Genomic DNA, 16,983 nt, shown 5'->3' on the forward strand with positions numbered 1-16,983 from the left:
TGTAGTTTAATTGAATCTTTAAAATATTATATAATCATATCAATCAAATTCTTTTATAGACCTAACATCAAGTAGGACATTTGAACTAACATTTAACGACTAAGCTTATGGCTAAGATGACATAATGACCAAATCGATACAATATCAGCTCTTTGAGGGCACAATTAGAACGTTCTTTAAGTTCGGGCACTAAATTAAAATCCGATCCAAAATCCAAATACTAACAGAGACCAGGTGATTGTATATTCATGTAGTTATGACTGGATTCATTTGAATAAAAAGACCAACAATCATATGACCAAAGCAAGCACGCAAATAAACTAATGTGATCACACTTCGGCCCTGTACTAAATCGGAAAAGGAAACTGGAACTCACAAACTCTTTCGTGTTCCGATTCAATTCTCGGCTTGTAAATCCACTGCATCATAATAGGAGGAAAAATCAGCAACAAACTTTTCCCAGCCACTAAATTCATATTGAAGGCATAGATTTTAGGTGCACTGGACTGATAATCTTACTCAACGATCGCAGAAAAAGTTAAATAACAGTATTCTATTTCGATTGTCACCATGCAGGCATGCAAATCTAAACTGAAATGCAGAGCGACTAATTTAGATAACGATATTGTTTGGAAGAAAGATAAAAGAGACTTGCCCATGAAAATGGGGATTTGCTAACAGCTATACAAATTTGGCATAAGAACCAGTAGTCATACTACTTGGCAAGGGAAAGGCACCAATGCACACTTATGTAAATGGATACAAAGAATGGCTTTCATAGCTTTTATAACACACTCAACTCGCAACGAGACAGTAATGGCAACTTTCAAGGAAGTTGAACGGATAGATCCGAACCCCGAAAACAGTTGTGATAAAAGAAAATCATCCGAAGCCAATGAATATACTCCAAAACTTTAACAAAGATGACAATCAGGAAATTGAAAGTGCCCTAGGAAGGCAAGGCAACCGTTGTTCACCTATAGGACAAGGCATCCCCTGCCAAAACTTTAACAAAGATGATACTTTTAAGCTTAAATACTTAATAGGTCCTTGTTCTTTAGAGGTTAAGCAATTCAGCCCCTGTCAATGTTAGATCCTATTATAACCATCCAGAATTTCATTGCCTTCCTGAGTATACCCATTTGGAGAACTTCCATTTACATAACAATAGTCTGTAAAAATCCACATAGCAAACAATACCCAGTCCCCAGAATTGGCCTTCTTCTTATAATAAAGATTTCAGGGTACAATAAAGCTAAAGTCCTTGAATTTACCTGAATCTAGAACTCGAGCTTGAGCTCATCCTTTTCATCGGAGAGGTAATGGAGAACGTAAGGGGTGACACGAACCACGGCTACCCAGACCCCAAACATAACCACGTGTGCCTTCAGCTGTTTCAAGGCCGCCGCCTTGTCGGGTTTGCGCATAAACATACCTGGGAACATCGCTGCTTCTGTTTGAGTTCTGTTGTGATTTTCGATTCGAGTGGTCGATGGAGATGGAGAGGGAGAGGGAGAGGGAGAGGGAGAGAGAGAGAGCCTCAAACACTAGCCGCGTTGGGGTTTTAATGCTACGGAGAGGAAGCTTTTCAATGTATTTGTTGGCTTATTATACAAACTAGTACCTGAACTTGATAATCTTTCTCAAATTGGTACCTAAATGTGGAAAATTACAACTGACCAAATTGTGAATCATGAGACTTAATGGTATCATTATTAGTTAAAAATTATAAATACCAATTTGAATAAAAAAATCGAGTCTATACTTAATTATACAAAAAAATTGAGTATCAAATTAAACTCTAAAATTAAATTTAGGTGCATAATAAGACAAAAAAATTACATATCAAATTAAAATTTCAAGTTTACATACCAAACTATTTATTTACCTTTTATCTTCATGACTATTATTTTTGAGGTAAAGTTTCAAAATTTTGAGACCTTACTAATAAAGTATCAAACTCTTTACCGTCTCATTAAATATGTGTTGATTTATATTTCAATGTCATTTTCACGTTACCTTTTATAATATATTTTATATCATATTTTAGTTCTTTTAGTACAATGTGCTTCAACTTACATCTTGTGCGATACAATAATAATTATGTAAATTAAACTAAAATTTTACCTATATTAATTATTAGTTAATCTAATAGGATGAGACGGTTTACGAAACTAGAAATAGTGTTAAAGAAGTCGATTTCAAACAATGCAAAACAAAAAATCAGTACACTCGGACTTGCATGAACACTCGATGGATAGATACATGTCTTAAATACAAGAACCAGTCCATTAATTATAGTGTAACAAGTAAACAATGCAAATAAAATCAAGAAAACTGGTGATTTAAGAGCCTACAGGATTTCAACGATCAAAGCCCAAGCAGGATAGACCAACAGGAGAATAATGCCGACCGTGTTCGATATCCCGTGCGCTTTCGTGAATGAATTGCGAAACCCACCCGATGCCCTGATGTGTTCTTGAAGAAGGTAACAAGCAATGGCAAGGCATATCAACACACCAACCAAGCTGTTTCTCAGCGTGCTCGAGAATAAGCTCGGAGCCACCACGATTAGAAGAATCAAAGCGGCCGGTAATTCCAGCCAATCTGCAGTTTCAGATCGTAGTTGTCAACTCACCAACCACTTCAATGCATAATCTTTCAAACAATACAAGGCAAAACAAGCATCGGTCCTCGGCGTGTTATATCGGCCAGGCTAAGGTGCAAGGAAAGCCTAAGACGCCCACGAGGTCGAAAACACCCGACTTGTCCGGTTGTCAGCCGGAAAGCCAGGCCGTTTAGCATGGCAAGTAACTATCAAAACCCGACAACCTTGCCAAGAAGCACCTTGAACAACTTACATTACGGGGCGATAAACCAATCGCTAAACAAATCAAGTAGGCTAGTGCACTAGTAAGGGCAAACATAGTGAAACAAGGAGATATCAACATAGTAAAACAAACATCATACCTGGAAAACGCCTAGGGAAAAACAAGCGTAAAACAACTGCAACAAAAGCAATCCATTTTCCGATGTCTCCGCTGCACGACCAAAACAATTTATTAATCTCGAGGAGACGAAGGAATGCTTGAGGTACGATACGATAATGGATCTTTACCGGAAGGCGCTGAACAGTACCCAAGGAAGACTCAAGAAGATGTATGGGATTAGTAATGTTGTAAGAATGTTTGTTTTCCAATTTGTTCTGTCCAAAATCAATAAATATCTGCAATAACCACAAGGAAGGACAGAACAATAAACCATTAGAATTCTTGAACACGTCAGTTCTGATCTGCATTCGAAAAACTTGATTAACTCGAAGTAAAAACAAGTCGTAATTCGATCTGGGCATAAAAAGTAACAACCTGAATTCTAATCGATCCGAATCCAAACTAATTGTACACAAAACAATTCGTGCCTGAATACAATCGAGATAATCCTAAAATCTGGAAATGGAGCTAAAAACAGGTTTTAATTCGATTTGATCATAAAAAATCAAACACCCTGAATTCTATTTGAACTGAATCTAAACTAGCTGTACTCGAAACGATTCAAACCCGGTTACAATCGAGATAACTCTAAAATCTGAGAATGAAGCTAAAAACAAGTTTTGATTTGATCATAAAAAATAGACAACTTGAATTCTAACTAAACAATTTGAACACGAATACAATCGAGATAACCCTAAAATCTGAGAATGAAGCTAAAAACAAGTTTTGATTTGATTTGATCATAAAAAGGTCAACAACCTGGATTCTGATAGATCTGAATCCAAGCCAACTGTACTCCAAACAATTCGAACTCGAATACGACCCAGATAACCTAAAATCAGAGAATGAAGCTAAAAACAAGTACTAATTCGATTTGATCATAAAAAGCCAACAACCCGAATTCTAATCGATCTGAACCCAAACTAACTGTACTCAAAAGGATTCGAAGGCGAATACAATTGAAATAACCCTGAAATCTGAGGATGAAGCTATGAAGAAATAAAGAGTAGCATACATGGCAGCAAAAGAAGCGACCCACTCAAATACTGAAACCCCAAATCCGGAAGCACCCAACATGATGGAATGATTAGCGAGCTTCTTAGCAGCAAAGACGAGCTCTTTGAAATCAGAACTCATCAGATGACTAGTTTCTTGCTTAGCCCTCGTTGCTAAATAACTCATCTTTTTTTTCTTCTTCCAGAATCCTATCCCTCAGCTTACGAGTCACAATGCTATGGATAAAACCGAAGAGTGATCAAAACAGAACATGTTAATAAACAATTCGCAGCGTGTTCGAGATGACTGGAAAATAGTAATAAACCAATGAGACGCCTCCTGGTGTTCCTGGGAAAAGGCAAATGATTTTGGCTTGTTTTGGACATTGAGTGTCACGTGGAGGAAGATGCTTAGCTATGGTACTGTTTAACTATGTACTTTGAGTTAGTGCCCTAATTCGGACTTCATTGAAAATATATTTCTTTTGGACCAAATCAATTTGAATTTTCATGTTAAAAATTAAATTGAATAATTCTTTTTTAAATTAATCTTATGAGATGATAAAGAAAAATATTATATTTGAATCGAGGTAAATTAAAAACTCGATTTATGATCATCTCTAATGGCAGCTTTGTTTATTGGGCCTCTTTGTTTCCAAGTTTGGTGAAGAAGAAGCTCGAGCCATAGGATGGAGGCCTTTTATTGGGAGAATGGGCTATCTGTTTGGACTAAAAAAACATTATTTTTAATTATTAAAAACATATATTTTAATTTTTCAATAATATTATAGTTATTAATCAGGAACTGACGCACAATTTTATATTTGAGAGATACAACTTACAAATATTTAGGGGCAAATTTATAAAATTTTATGGAGTAAAAATAAACTTTCAATAGAAAATATATAAATTATATGAGAATTTAAAATTTTCAGGGATCGACCCCGCCAACCCTTATCCATCAATAATTGTAATTTTTATTAGTAAAATAAATCATGACACATTTTTTTATTATAATGTTAAAAATAATTATCCTTCTTCAAATATTTAACATAACCTCTCAAAGCACAATCCATCAGTTATTTTTTTTAAATATTTTATAATTATCAAACATAAAAAGTATAAATAACTCAAAAATTATTTTGGTAACTAATCCATTAATTTCCACAAGGTTAATAAATGTTTGCTACTATATCATGAATTCAGAAAGATAATTATAAATACATGAACCAACTTTTCTCAGTAGTTAAAGGAATCATTATTATTCTTAGAGGTCATGAATTCGAGCACCATCGACTGTAATAGTGATTGGACGTTCATTATCAAATGCTTGAGAGTAATAAAAACAGATGTTACTTTGTAATCACTTTTAGCTTAATCGAAAAAAAATAATTATAAATAAACAAACAAGATAGTAAGATAATTATATAAAAATTTATATAAAAATTCTAAATAAAAAAGATCACAGGCAAAGGAGAAAGATAATTATTAATAAGCCAGTTGTACAGCTGAAAGTTGGTCTTCCATTTGTGCTATGATCACTTAAAAATATTCTTCTTCCTCAATAATCAATGACATTATTAGGGTATGGGACCTGATCAGTCAGTGCACGACATGACGATGATTACAGGGAATGTATCTTCGTGTTGTTTAATGTTGATTTGTCTCTTTCATGTTTGTCATCCTTAACGATGTCCATTTCCTGAACATGAGCAAAACACCAGTAGGCAGTGCATATATCAATATAAAGACTGAGAGAGAGAAGAAGACGAGCGACAAGACGTGGACTAAAAAGGAGTTGTCGAGGTTTGGAAAAGCAGAATAATTGTGATGGGCTGACAACCGAACCAATTTGCACCAGAAATCGGGAAGAAAATGCAGTGTCTGGGTAATGTCATGAAATGGTTCAAAGTCGGAGTAATGGTGCAGTCGTTGAACTAACCCAGAAAAGAGCTTGATTAGCCAACCTGTGGCTAGGAGTGAGTTGAGTCATCCCCAACGAAACCCTATTTTGGACTTATTTTAAGGTTTGAAAATAATGGATCTTTCCACACACAAAAATTAATAATTGAGTGTCAAGATTTTATTTCATTTTCCTTTTAAGAAAATCTTAACAAAAATTTTCTCGATAAAACATTATAAATCTACATTTATTGCATGTGGTCATGTATAGATATACATAGTTTGACGGATAGAATTATTGTTAAAATTATTTTTAATAATTGATCTTATGAAATAAAATGTCTAATTCTATCATTGTTTAGTGTTCGCACATATATTATACATGCACCAAAGTACAATAGATTTGAAAGATGAGAAAAGAGTTGTCGTAGAAGATTCGAACCGTAAATTTGATGTTAATAAATAACGACGAATCTGCAAACTTTTCGGATCCTTTATAGTTTAAATATTTAGTCAAATAAGACCTATGCCTCTCTCAAATTTTAAATTAAATTCTTAATAGATCATTTTTCTTTTGACATAAAACAATTTAGTCCCCAATATTTGATCTTAACTCATTCACGTTAACAAACTTAAGGGACGTGAAATTGCACCATTAAACTAATAGCTAAGGGCAATTAAATGTTACTCTATGGTAACTATCGATATATTATTTGTGGTGATTGGTGGCAATAGAAGATACCAGAAAGAGATCAATATGCCATATCTATGGTGATCATGGAAGGTAAGAGGGTCCACTTCCGAAGGGCACTAAGGCTAAAGACATCGTTTTCATTTGAATTTTTGTTTGCCGCTATTGTAAAATGGATGGACGCACTACTGCTGATATGAAACACAATTGAATTTAATAGATATGTTTCAGTAATTAATCACGATATTATTATTAGCATATATTGTTCAAACTAATATTATCACATCATTATTCTAATAATAACATGTTTAAATAAAAAGGATCTAACAGAACATTCTATCCCTCCACCTATTATCAGACTAGACCCAACTTTAAGGAGGCTCAATCCAATACGAAAAGCTATCAATCTTTTTGAAGTATATATAGAAAAAAAATTTATTAGATAAAATAGAGACTTAATTAAAATATGTATAAATTATTCCTAAATATATAAAGGATAACTATACTATTTTTTTAATCAATCAAATAAAAAAAAATTAATCATAAATTCGAACTCAACATAATTTGACCTTAATAAAAAAAATTTAATTAAAAAACTAACTTTATGAAATCGAAGTGATCAAAAGTATTGATGCCAATCCCTATGAACACGTCTACATATCCATGTATAGAGCAGGGCACTTTGTCTAATTATATAATTTGTTTTATTTTAATTTTAACGGGTATCTTAAATTGCTATTTATTTCCTTATTACTGGCAATAGCCGGTTCCACTCATCCCACCACGTTTCAAAAAAACCCAGAACCTCACATTTACCTAACACTAATTTAATCTCCATCTATATATAATCTTCGCATTATCCCATCATTTTACCCTCAAAACAATCTCTCGCCAATGCTTTCCTTTCACCTTTGACATTACAAATTCCGATTTTTCTGATCAAAATCATCAGTTTTTTTGTCAAAAAATGAGGAACGATGAAGGTGGAACGATGGTTTTGGAACACGCTGGCCACCGTGGCCGACCAAGTAATCTTAGCAATTTGTTTGCAATAAACAATGGCACTGGCGAGGAAGAAGAAGACTCCCCACATCGTCATAGCAATGCTTCAATGGCCAGTCCGAGGTATTCCATCAGCACCACGACGAGCGGCGAGGGTTCTCCTCCTCGCATGATGTCGCCGTGGATTCAGCCTTCTCCATGGCATTTCCCTAGTTCTTCGTCTGCCCTCGAGAACGATTTCGGCCAAATCGGACTCATCGGGTCTATCGTTAAAGAAGAAGGCCATATTTATTCATTGGTCGCCGCCGGTGATGTGTTATACACCGGCACCGATAGCAAGACCATCCGCGTCTGGAAGAACTTGAAGGAGTTTTCGAGTTTCAAAGCTAAAAGTGGGCTGGTTAAAGCCATTATCGTGTTGGGTGATCTGATCTTCACGGGTCATCAAGACGGTAAAATCCGTTGCTGGAAAGTTTCATCGTCGAACCCTAGCGTGATCAAAAGAAACGGCAGTTTCCCGAATTTCACTGATTTCCTCAAAGGCTCTGTTAAACCGAAGAATTACGTTGAAGTTCGGAAGAAGAAGAGCGTTCTTCGGATCAAGCATTTCGATGCTGTTTCGTGCTTGAGTTTGAATGAAGAATTCGGACTATTATATTCAGGGTCATGGGATAAAACCATGAAAGTGTGGCGGATATCGAATTTTAAGTGTTTGGAATCCGTCGACGACGCGCATGACGATGCTATAAACTCCGTCGCCGTCGGTTTCGATGGCTTCGTGTTCACCGGCTCTGCTGATGGGACGGTTAAGGCCTGGAAGAGAGAGTTTCTAGAGAAAGGAACCAAGCATTCCATGGTTCAAATGTTGTTGAAGCAAGAGAACGCGGTGACGGCGTTGGCCGTGAGCAAGAAATCGGCGAAGTTGTACTGCGGATCCTCCGACGGACTCGTCAACTTCTGGGAACATGGGAACCAAAACCTAACGCACGGCGGGGTTTTAAGGGGCCATAAAATGGCGGTTCTCTGCATGGCTACCGCCGGAAACTTGGTGTTCAGCGGCTCAGCCGATAAGAGCATATGCGTCTGGAGGCGAGAAGAAGGCGCCATCCACATGTTCCTCTCGGTCCTATCCGGTCACACCGGCCCGGTGAAATGCATAGCGGTTGAAGAAGATCACGGCACTTCGAGCAACTCCGACCGCAAGTGGATTGCTTACACTGGCAGCCTCGATAAATCAATCAAGGTGTGGCGCGTGGCTGAACATGCACCAAACTTGAGGGTGATCCAACACGGTTTCCTTTCTGACGATGATGACGGGGGAAGAGGCAGGCTCGTTTAGTGGGCCTCGGAAGGCACCCTTGGCGGCTGTGGAAGGAGCCACGTGTACAAACCAAATAATTTTAGCTGCCACATCGGTTAAAAAAAAGCAAGGTAAAAGAGGGTAATTTTAAATTTTACAGTCTATGCATGAAGAAGAAGATAGAGTGAATAGCTCATGAGCATTATGCTTTGGCTTGTTACTTGCAGCTTAAGGTTGCTTATTTTTTTATTTTCCTTTACTCCAAATTGTAATATGGTATTGCCTAGCTTGGACAAGGCATTGCCTAGTTGTAAATTTGTAAAGGAAGGTATTCAACATTATATGATTTTCTCCATCTCTTCTATTTCACTCAATTTGAATAGAGTATAAATAAACATAAATCAAATATATATATAGCCTATAAAAGTATAATATAATTATTTCATATCACGAAAGTCATTTATAAACAATTTATATTAAAATTTTTATTTATTTTAATCTTTCATGTTTTAATAGGATTTTGTAGCAAAAGTATAATATAATTATTCGAGTGGAGAAAAGATAAAAAATAAGAAAATATTGTAAATTACTTAGTTTTTATCTCCTTTCATAGCAGAAGTATTTGATTTGACAGACACTTTGGACACACATCTGTGCATTCAACTTGACTTGCAAACCAAGCCATATGCATCTTTGCACCAATTACCTATAGAGCATGGAAGGTAGCTTTGGGGTAAGAGTAACCTCTAATGGTGTAGCTTTAGGCACCGATATTCCGGGGCTTTCACTCATATTGACTGCATTATCCGAGACTGTTCCCCATTTTAATCCGTGAAGCAGTCGAGCCAAAGCTAAGTGTTGGAACCGAAGCATGAAAGTGATACCTGGGCAAATCCTTCTACCACAACCAAAAGGTATGAGCTCAAAATTTTGACCCCTCACATCTATGTTAGCATGGTCACTGAGGAATCTCTCAGGCAAGAATTCTAATGGCTTACTCCAAATTCCGGGGTCACGCTGCAACTTCCAGAGGTTAACCAAAAGTCGAGTGCCTGCCTGAACATGGAAACCAGCTACTGTACAGTCCTCAATGGCTTCTCTTGGTACAGATAGAGGCGCTGCAGGGTATAGCCGCATTGTTTCCTTGATAATGCTTGCAGGTATATTAAGTTGTTTATGTCCGACTCTTCCACTTGCCGTTGGTTTCCGACATTGATGTCGAGTTCATCTTGGGCCTTCTTCAGCACATGGAGATTATTCAAAAGCAGGGAGACTGCCCATGTGAGTGTGACCACATTGGTTTCAATGCCACCCAAGACAATAATCTGCAATCACAATTACCTAGTCAAAGGTTATCTGTTGTCTGATGTTGCTATGAATTACATGATTCTAATCAACAATAACATACCAGGCAAGTTGCTTTAATGGTATCATCGGCCTCTCAAGATGGAACATTGCTTTCTTCCATGATCGACAACATGAAATCGAGGAAATCCCGATCCCCTTTGACACCTTCGTTGCACCTCGTTTCGCGATGCTCGTTCACCCAGCTTCCGAGTACAAAATCCAACTCCTTTGCTGTCTGCTTTATTCTTCCTATGTTTCCCATCACTACATCAAGCCAACCAAGAAAAGGCAAGGCATCGGAAAACAAAAACAACCCTGCCAAATAAGAGAAACCACAAGAGGCCTTCTGGCATCGTCTCAATTCCTCGATTCCTTCAGTACCATAGTATCTTTTTCCAGCAATCATCCACTACAGCAACGCCTCTGTTCCTCACCGACTGCTCATATAAATCCTTTATAAAACTATCAATTTCGATGTCGGGAACATGCTTGAGTAACTCGAGCCGACGACTAGAGAGGAGCTCCACCGTTACTAGTCTCCTTGCACTACGCCAATACAGTCCATAAGGTGCGAAGCCTAACATGTTACGGTCGTACCCCATATGCTTTACGGCTAAGGACTTTGAACGTGTGAGGAAGACCTTATCATTGGTTGTGAAACATTCCTTCGCAACTTCCCAATTACTCACCACAAGTGCTCGATGAATCCCGAGACGGGTCTATAAAGCCGGTCCGTACTTGTCGGCCATGTCTGCAAATGTTCTATGCAGCAGCTGGTTTTTCCCAAGAAGACGAAGATGACCGATAAACGCTATCACGCTGGCAGGCTCCGGGGGCATCCTCTGTTGTTTCTTCTTGCCTGTAACAAGGATGATGGCCACTGATATGGTAATAATTATGGTGGAAAAGAGTGCAAACAGGAGATTTACCTGAAATTGTAAGGAGATTTCCATTGTGTGCTTCAATGGAGATGAATCAAAGTAATTCCTTATAAATTATCTATAATAAATACAAAATTGGAACATAGGTAAGTAGATAAAAGTTAAGAGATTATGAATAATTCTTGTACGAGAAAATAATGTCGTTTCAACGACAAGGCCAAGTGGATATACACCAAATACTGTTGCCAATCTTACCTACACATTTCCATTTAGGGTGATATAGTTATCGGAACGATTAACAGTAAAGAATATGATCAAATAAAAAATAAAAAAACATCAATATTTACGTGAAAAATTTAAAAAAATAAAGGTTAAAATATAATGACACGGACATACATAATAAATAAAACAAGATCGTGAGCAACACCATTTGTATTATGGATGGCAGAATGACCCGAACCCGACGGGGAAACCCGAAACCCAGTTAAGTTTGGGTCGGGTTGGGTTTGAATGATGTCGGGTCGGGTATCAGAGATTTTTTCGGGGATTTTTTTTGGTTCGGGACAAGGTATTCCCGCCCCGCCCCGATTATATATATATAATATATTTTTATTTTTTATATTAATTATATATATAATATTTTATATATTTTATATTAATTATATATATAATATTTTCGAGTTCGGGTTTAGGTATAATATTTCGGGTCGGGTTCGGGGACGGGGCAAAAAAATCCTCGTCGGGGATGGGGATTCATTTTAGGGACGGGGACGGTGACGGGGCGAGCAAAACCCGCCCCGAACCCGCTCGGTTGCCATTCTTAATTTGTATAAACTATAGCCGATATACCTGTCAGTGTATTTTAACGCCCCAAGATATAATGTTTTTTTATATAAACTATGTGAAATGTTTAAATAATAATAATATAAAAAAATGAGGTCGTTATTAACAATGAAGGTTGAGGATTAAAAATACTACTTACCACCCACTATCACCACGCAATTCAACTCAAGCATCTGCTAAACCACAAGGTCTGGATTATTAAACTCTACTCTTGTTTCTTGCCAATGGAACTCCATCATTTCAGCCACCAACATCCATTGTTGTTTATCCAACACCCGAGTAAAGCAGTTCACTATTTCGGGTGTGATCAGCCTCTAGAGGGTCCCAGATACGGCTGCGACAACTGCAACTATCATCTTCATAAGCGGTGTGCAGAGTTAGAGTTACCCTCCCAGATTCATCATCATTTCTACCCTCCGCACCCTTTGATTCTCTTCCCAAAATATCCTTCTTATCTGGGTTCTTGTTGTTGAAGAAAAGTCAAAAAAATGGTGGGGGAGCACCGCCTAATTATAAGTCAACAAAAGGGGCTTATTTTTTTAGAATTTGGGGGCGTCGGTTTGGGTTTTTTCAACATTTGGGGGAACCGAATTCGGTGCCCCAATTTTTTATTGAAATAGAAATAGGGTTAACTACAAGATTAGTCATAAGTTTCAATTATAAATACCCTAACTCATTTAGTTTCAAAATCATCCCAAAAATCATTTCTTTCTCCCAATACTAGAGAGTTTTCTTGTGAGTAGTGAGTGTTTTGTAAACACCTGTAAATTTTCTCTCTTAGTAAAAGATCTGCAGCAGTCCGGAGACGTAAGCACAATTGGCTGAACTCTGTTATCAATTTCGGGTATTATTTTTCCGCTTTTATTTCGTATTCTCACTAATCTGGTTATAGGGAAATTACTTGTACTTGTTTATTTCCCAACAACTGGTATCAGAGCTTATGGTTGTGAATTCTGTCAAATTTTATGCGAGGTTACTATTCAGGTTACTATTCATGTGAATAGTGAATTTTGTGAATAGTAAAATTCGGTCGGCGATACGAGTTTGTCGACGGAGGTCTTCTAATACACGGTGGTTCACATAAATTGTCAGAAACAATCCGAAGAAGCCAGATTCGAGTGGGAGCAATGGCTGCAGACGAAGGGAAGGTGAAAATTGAAAAGTTCGATGGTGCGGACTTTGGCTTTTGGAAGATGCAGATCGAAGATTTTCTGTACCAGAAAAATCTATATCAACCCCTCTCAGAAAAGCAACCAGATGGCATGAAGAATGAAGACTGGGCTCTTCTCGACCGACAAGCCCTCAGAGTTATCCGGCTGATGTTGTCTCGAAATGTTGCTTTCAACATAGCAAAGGAAAAGACCACGGCGGGTCTTATGGCGGCTCTTTCCAGTATGTATGAGAAGCCATCGGCCTCAAACAAAGTTCATTTGATGAGGCGATTATTCAATTTGCGGATGACGGAAGGGGCATCAGTGGCTCAACACCTGAATGAACTCAACACAATCACAACTCAGTTGAGTTCCGTGGAAATTAAATTCGATGATGAAGTTCGAGCTTTAATTCTATTATCATCCCTACCAGACAGTTGGAATGCTACTGTTATAGCAGTTAGCAGCTCGTCGGGAAATAGTAAATTGAAATTTGACAATGTTCGGGATCTGGTACTGAGTGAAGAAATTCGACGGAGAGAATCGGGTGAAGCATCAACCTCCTCAGCCTTGCACACGGATTCCAGAGGGAGAACTTCAGAAAGAAATTCAAATCGTGGCAGATCCAAATCCAGAACGGGAAAATCAAGAACGGGAAAGAAAGATTTTACCTGTTATAACTGCGGCAAGAAGGGTCACTTTAAAAGAGATTGTCGAGCACCGAAGAAAAATACCGGCCCACAGGAATCTACCAACGTGATAGAGGAGACAGGACATGCCATGATTCTAAGCGTCAACAGTCTAATTGAATCATGGATCTTGGATTCAGGGGCATCTTTCCACTCCACCCCATGCTGAGAAATCATGGAGAACTATGTCAGTGGTGATTTTGGGAATGTTCATCTAGCCGATGATGAAACCTTGAAGATCGTCGGAAAAGGAGACATCCGATTAAAGTTGCCAAACCAGACCACATGGACGCTGAAAGGAGTGAGACATATTCCTGGCCTTAAAAGAAATTTGATTTCTGTAGGACAACTTGATGGTGAAGGATTTAGCACAACCTTTTCAGGCTGTGAATGGAAGATTACCAAAGGAGCACTCGTCATTTCTCGTGATAAGAAAACTGGTACTCTCTATATAACCTCAAATTTAGAGAATATTATTACAGTAGCAGATGCTGATGGAAAATCAAACATATGGCACCAAAGGCTTGGCCATATGAGCGAGAAATGGATGAAGACACTTTTGTCAAAAGGGAAGCTGCCAGATCTAAAGAATCTAGATGTCGGACTATGCGAGGATTGCATCTTTGGAAAACAAAAGAAAGTCAGCTTTGCAAAGATTGGTAAGACACCCAAGGATGAAAAATTAGAGTTGGTTCATACTGATGTATGGGGACCATCTCCAGTTTCATCTCTTGCAGGCTCATTATATTATGTCACATTCATCGATGATTCTACAAGGAAGGTGTGGGTTTATTTTCTGAAGAAGAAATCAGAAGTCTTTGATACCTTCAAAAAATAGAATGCCATGGTGGAAAATGAGACTGGTCTGAAAGTCAAGCGGTTGAGGTCTGACAATGGATGAGAGTACAAAAATAGGAGATTCAGAGATTCAGAATGGCGTAGCAGAGCACATGAATAGAACTCTGAATGAATGTGCCAGAAGCATGAGGATACATGCCGGATTACCCAAATTTCTATGGGCTGAAGCTATCAACACTACAGCTTACCTGATCAACCATGGGCCCTCAGTTCCTTTGGATGGCAGAATACCAGAGGAAGTTTGGAGCAAGAAAGAAATAAACCTTTCACACTTAAGAGTGTTTGGTTGTATTTCTTATGTACATAGAGACTCTGCTGAAAGAAGTAAACTTGATGCTAAGTCCAACAAATGTGCCTTTGTTGGTTATGGCGGTGATGAGTTCGGTTACCGGTTTTGGGACTATGAAAATCGGAAGATCATCAGAAGCAGAGATGTCATTTTCAATGAGAATGTGATGTACAAAGACAGGTCAACTGTAGAATCAAGCAGTTCAAATACCAAAGCTGAAACAAAGGAATTTACTGATTTCGAGGAGATTTCTGGAAATGATGTTCAGATCAGTGCTGAAGCAGTTCAAGAAGAACCAGGCACACCGGAACTAAGACGCTCCTCCAGAATTCCTAAACCAACCCAACGTTATTCGCCTTCTTTGCACTACTTGTTGCTGACTGACAATGGTGAACCAGAGTGCTATGATGAAGCAATGCAAGTGGAGGATTCAGTCAAGTGGGAGTCTTCCATGAAAGATGAGATGGACTCACTTATGTCAAATCAGACGTGGGAATTAGCTGAATTACCACCAGGCAAGAAAGCGCTCCATAACAAGTAGATCTACAGGATCAAAGAAGAGCACGATGGGAGCAAACGCTACAAAGCAAGATTGGTTGTCAAAGGTTTTCAGCAAAAAGAATGTGTTGACTACAATGAAATTTTCTCTCTAGTTGTAAAACTGTCTATAATCAGACTGGTGTTGAAAATTGTAGCTGCAGAGAATTTACATCTTGAGCAATTAGATGTAAAGACAGTCTTCCTTCATGGTGATTTGGAGGAAGAAATCTATATGAGGCAACCAGAAGGTTTCATAGAGGCAGACAAGAAAAACCTGGTATGCAGGTTGAAGAAGAGCTTGTATGGTTTAAAACAAGCTCCTAGACAGTGGTACAAGAAGTTTGATAACTTCATGAGTAGCAGTGATTTTACCAAATGCCAAGCAGGTCATTGTTGCTACATCAAGAGGCTCGACAACAGCTTCATTATTCTATTGTTGTATGCTGATGACATTCTCGTTGCAGGCTCAGACATGCAAGAGATTATAAACTTAAAGCAAAAATTGTCGAAGCAGTTTGCTATGAAGGATCTGAGCGCTGCAAAGCGGATTCTTGGGATGAGGATCAAGAAAGACACAAAGTCAGGGACTTTGATGTTATCACAGGCTGAGTACATCAACAAAGTACTCTCCAGGTTCAACATGCAAGATGCTAAACCAGTAAGTACACCTTTAGGTGTTCATTTCAAACTCTCCAAAGAACAGTCACCAAAGACGGAGGAAGAACATGCACACATGGTGAATGTGACGTACGCCTCAGCAATTGGAAGTCTGATGTATGCCATGGTTTGTACCAGACCAGATATTACTAATGCAGTGGGAGCTGTTAGTAGGTACATGAATAATCTGGGCAAAGTACATTGGGAAGCAGTCAAATGGATCCTCAGATATTTGCGGGGTACCACAAATAAAGACTTTGTTTCAAAGGTGGAGATATGATACTGACAGGCTATGTAGATGCTGACTTAGCCGGAAATGTTGACATTAGAAGGAGCACTACAGGGTATGTCTATACTCTAGGAGGTACTGCAGTGAGTTGGGTTTCTCAACTACAGAAGATAGTTGCTCTCTCCACAACTGAAGCAGAATATGTTACTGTTACGGAAGCCAGCAAGGAGATGGTTTGGCTCCAAAGTTTCTTGGAAGAGTTAGGCAAGAAACAAGAGAACAATGTCTTGTACTACGATAGTCAAAGTGCTATACATCTAGCAAAGAATCCGTCTTTTCATTCCAGAATGAAGCAAATACAATTGAGATATCATTTTATCCGGTCTCTTCTGGAAGATGGGATTTTGAAACTTGAAAAGATTAGTGGAGCTCAAAATCCAGCAGACATGTTAGCAAAGACGGTAACTACGAACAAACTGAAGTTGTGTTCAGCTTCAGTTGGCATGCTAGAGTAACAAGACCAGAAATGCAACTGCATTGATCGAGGTGTGAAGATAGATTAAAATCAGTCTTCAAGTGGGAGATTGTTGAAGAAAAGTCAAAAAAATGGTGGGGGAGT

At 38.2% G+C, this 16,983-nt stretch overlaps 3 protein-coding genes and 2 pseudogenes across 3 annotated transcripts; 1 reads left to right on the forward strand and 4 right to left on the reverse strand.

Annotated features, from left to right (window-relative positions):
- Positions 1–196: 196 nt before the first annotated feature.
- LOC120197285 (mitochondrial import receptor subunit TOM6 homolog) lies at positions 197–1,517 on the reverse strand. The gene is made up of 2 exons (XM_039198875.1): positions 1,275–1,517; positions 197–419 (listed from the first exon to the last, which is right to left on the reverse strand). The coding sequence occupies exon 1, from the start codon at positions 1,443–1,445 to the stop codon at positions 1,281–1,283; it is 165 nt and encodes a 54-aa protein (XP_039054806.1). The 5' UTR covers positions 1,446–1,517; the 3' UTR covers positions 197–419; positions 1,275–1,280.
- A 721-nt stretch (positions 1,518–2,238) lies between these two features.
- Positions 2,239–4,229, reverse strand: LOC120197284 (cold-regulated 413 plasma membrane protein 1-like). The gene is made up of 4 exons (XM_039198874.1): positions 4,006–4,229; positions 3,119–3,226; positions 2,971–3,041; positions 2,239–2,607 (listed from the first exon to the last, which is right to left on the reverse strand). The coding sequence occupies exons 1-4, from the start codon at positions 4,170–4,172 to the stop codon at positions 2,354–2,356; spliced, it is 600 nt and encodes a 199-aa protein (XP_039054805.1). The 5' UTR covers positions 4,173–4,229; the 3' UTR covers positions 2,239–2,353.
- Positions 4,230–7,469: 3,240 nt separating this feature from the next.
- Positions 7,470–9,084, forward strand: LOC120197281 (protein JINGUBANG-like). Its single transcript, XM_039198873.1, has one exon. It carries the CDS (start codon positions 7,546–7,548, stop codon positions 8,917–8,919), a length of 1,374 nt encoding a protein of 457 aa, XP_039054804.1. The 5' UTR covers positions 7,470–7,545; the 3' UTR covers positions 8,920–9,084.
- Positions 9,085–9,518: 434 nt separating this feature from the next.
- On the reverse strand, positions 9,519–10,211 carry LOC120197286 (annotated as a pseudogene).
- Positions 10,063–11,283, reverse strand: LOC120197282 (annotated as a pseudogene).
- Between the last annotated feature and the right edge of the window lie 5,700 nt (positions 11,284–16,983).

This window comes from Hibiscus syriacus, unplaced genomic scaffold (assembly GCF_006381635.1).
Source record: "Hibiscus syriacus cultivar Baekdansim isolate YM2019G1 unplaced genomic scaffold, ASM638163v2 tig00117048_pilon, whole genome shotgun sequence".
Lineage (NCBI taxonomy): Eukaryota > Viridiplantae > Streptophyta > Magnoliopsida > Malvales > Malvaceae > Hibiscus > Hibiscus syriacus.

Excerpts from the sequence above, each read along its gene's own strand:
- LOC120197285 (XM_039198875.1), bottom strand. The coding sequence starts at position 1,445 with ATGTTCCCAGGTATGTTTATGCGCAAACCCGACAAGGCGGCGGCCTTG.
- LOC120197284 (XM_039198874.1), bottom strand. The coding sequence starts at position 4,172 with ATGAGTTATTTAGCAACGAGGGCTAAGCAAGAAACTAGTCATCTGATG. Across the intron at positions 3,227-4,005 it reads GTCGCTTCTTTTGCTGCCAT|ATATTTATTGATTTTGGACA; the intron begins GTATGCTACTCT and ends TGGTTATTGCAG. Across the intron at positions 2,608-2,970 it reads TTTCCCTAGGCGTTTTCCAG|ATTGGCTGGAATTACCGGCC; the intron begins GTATGATGTTTG and ends CTGAAACTGCAG.
- LOC120197281 (XM_039198873.1), top strand. The coding sequence starts at position 7,546 with ATGAGGAACGATGAAGGTGGAACGATGGTTTTGGAACACGCTGGCCAC.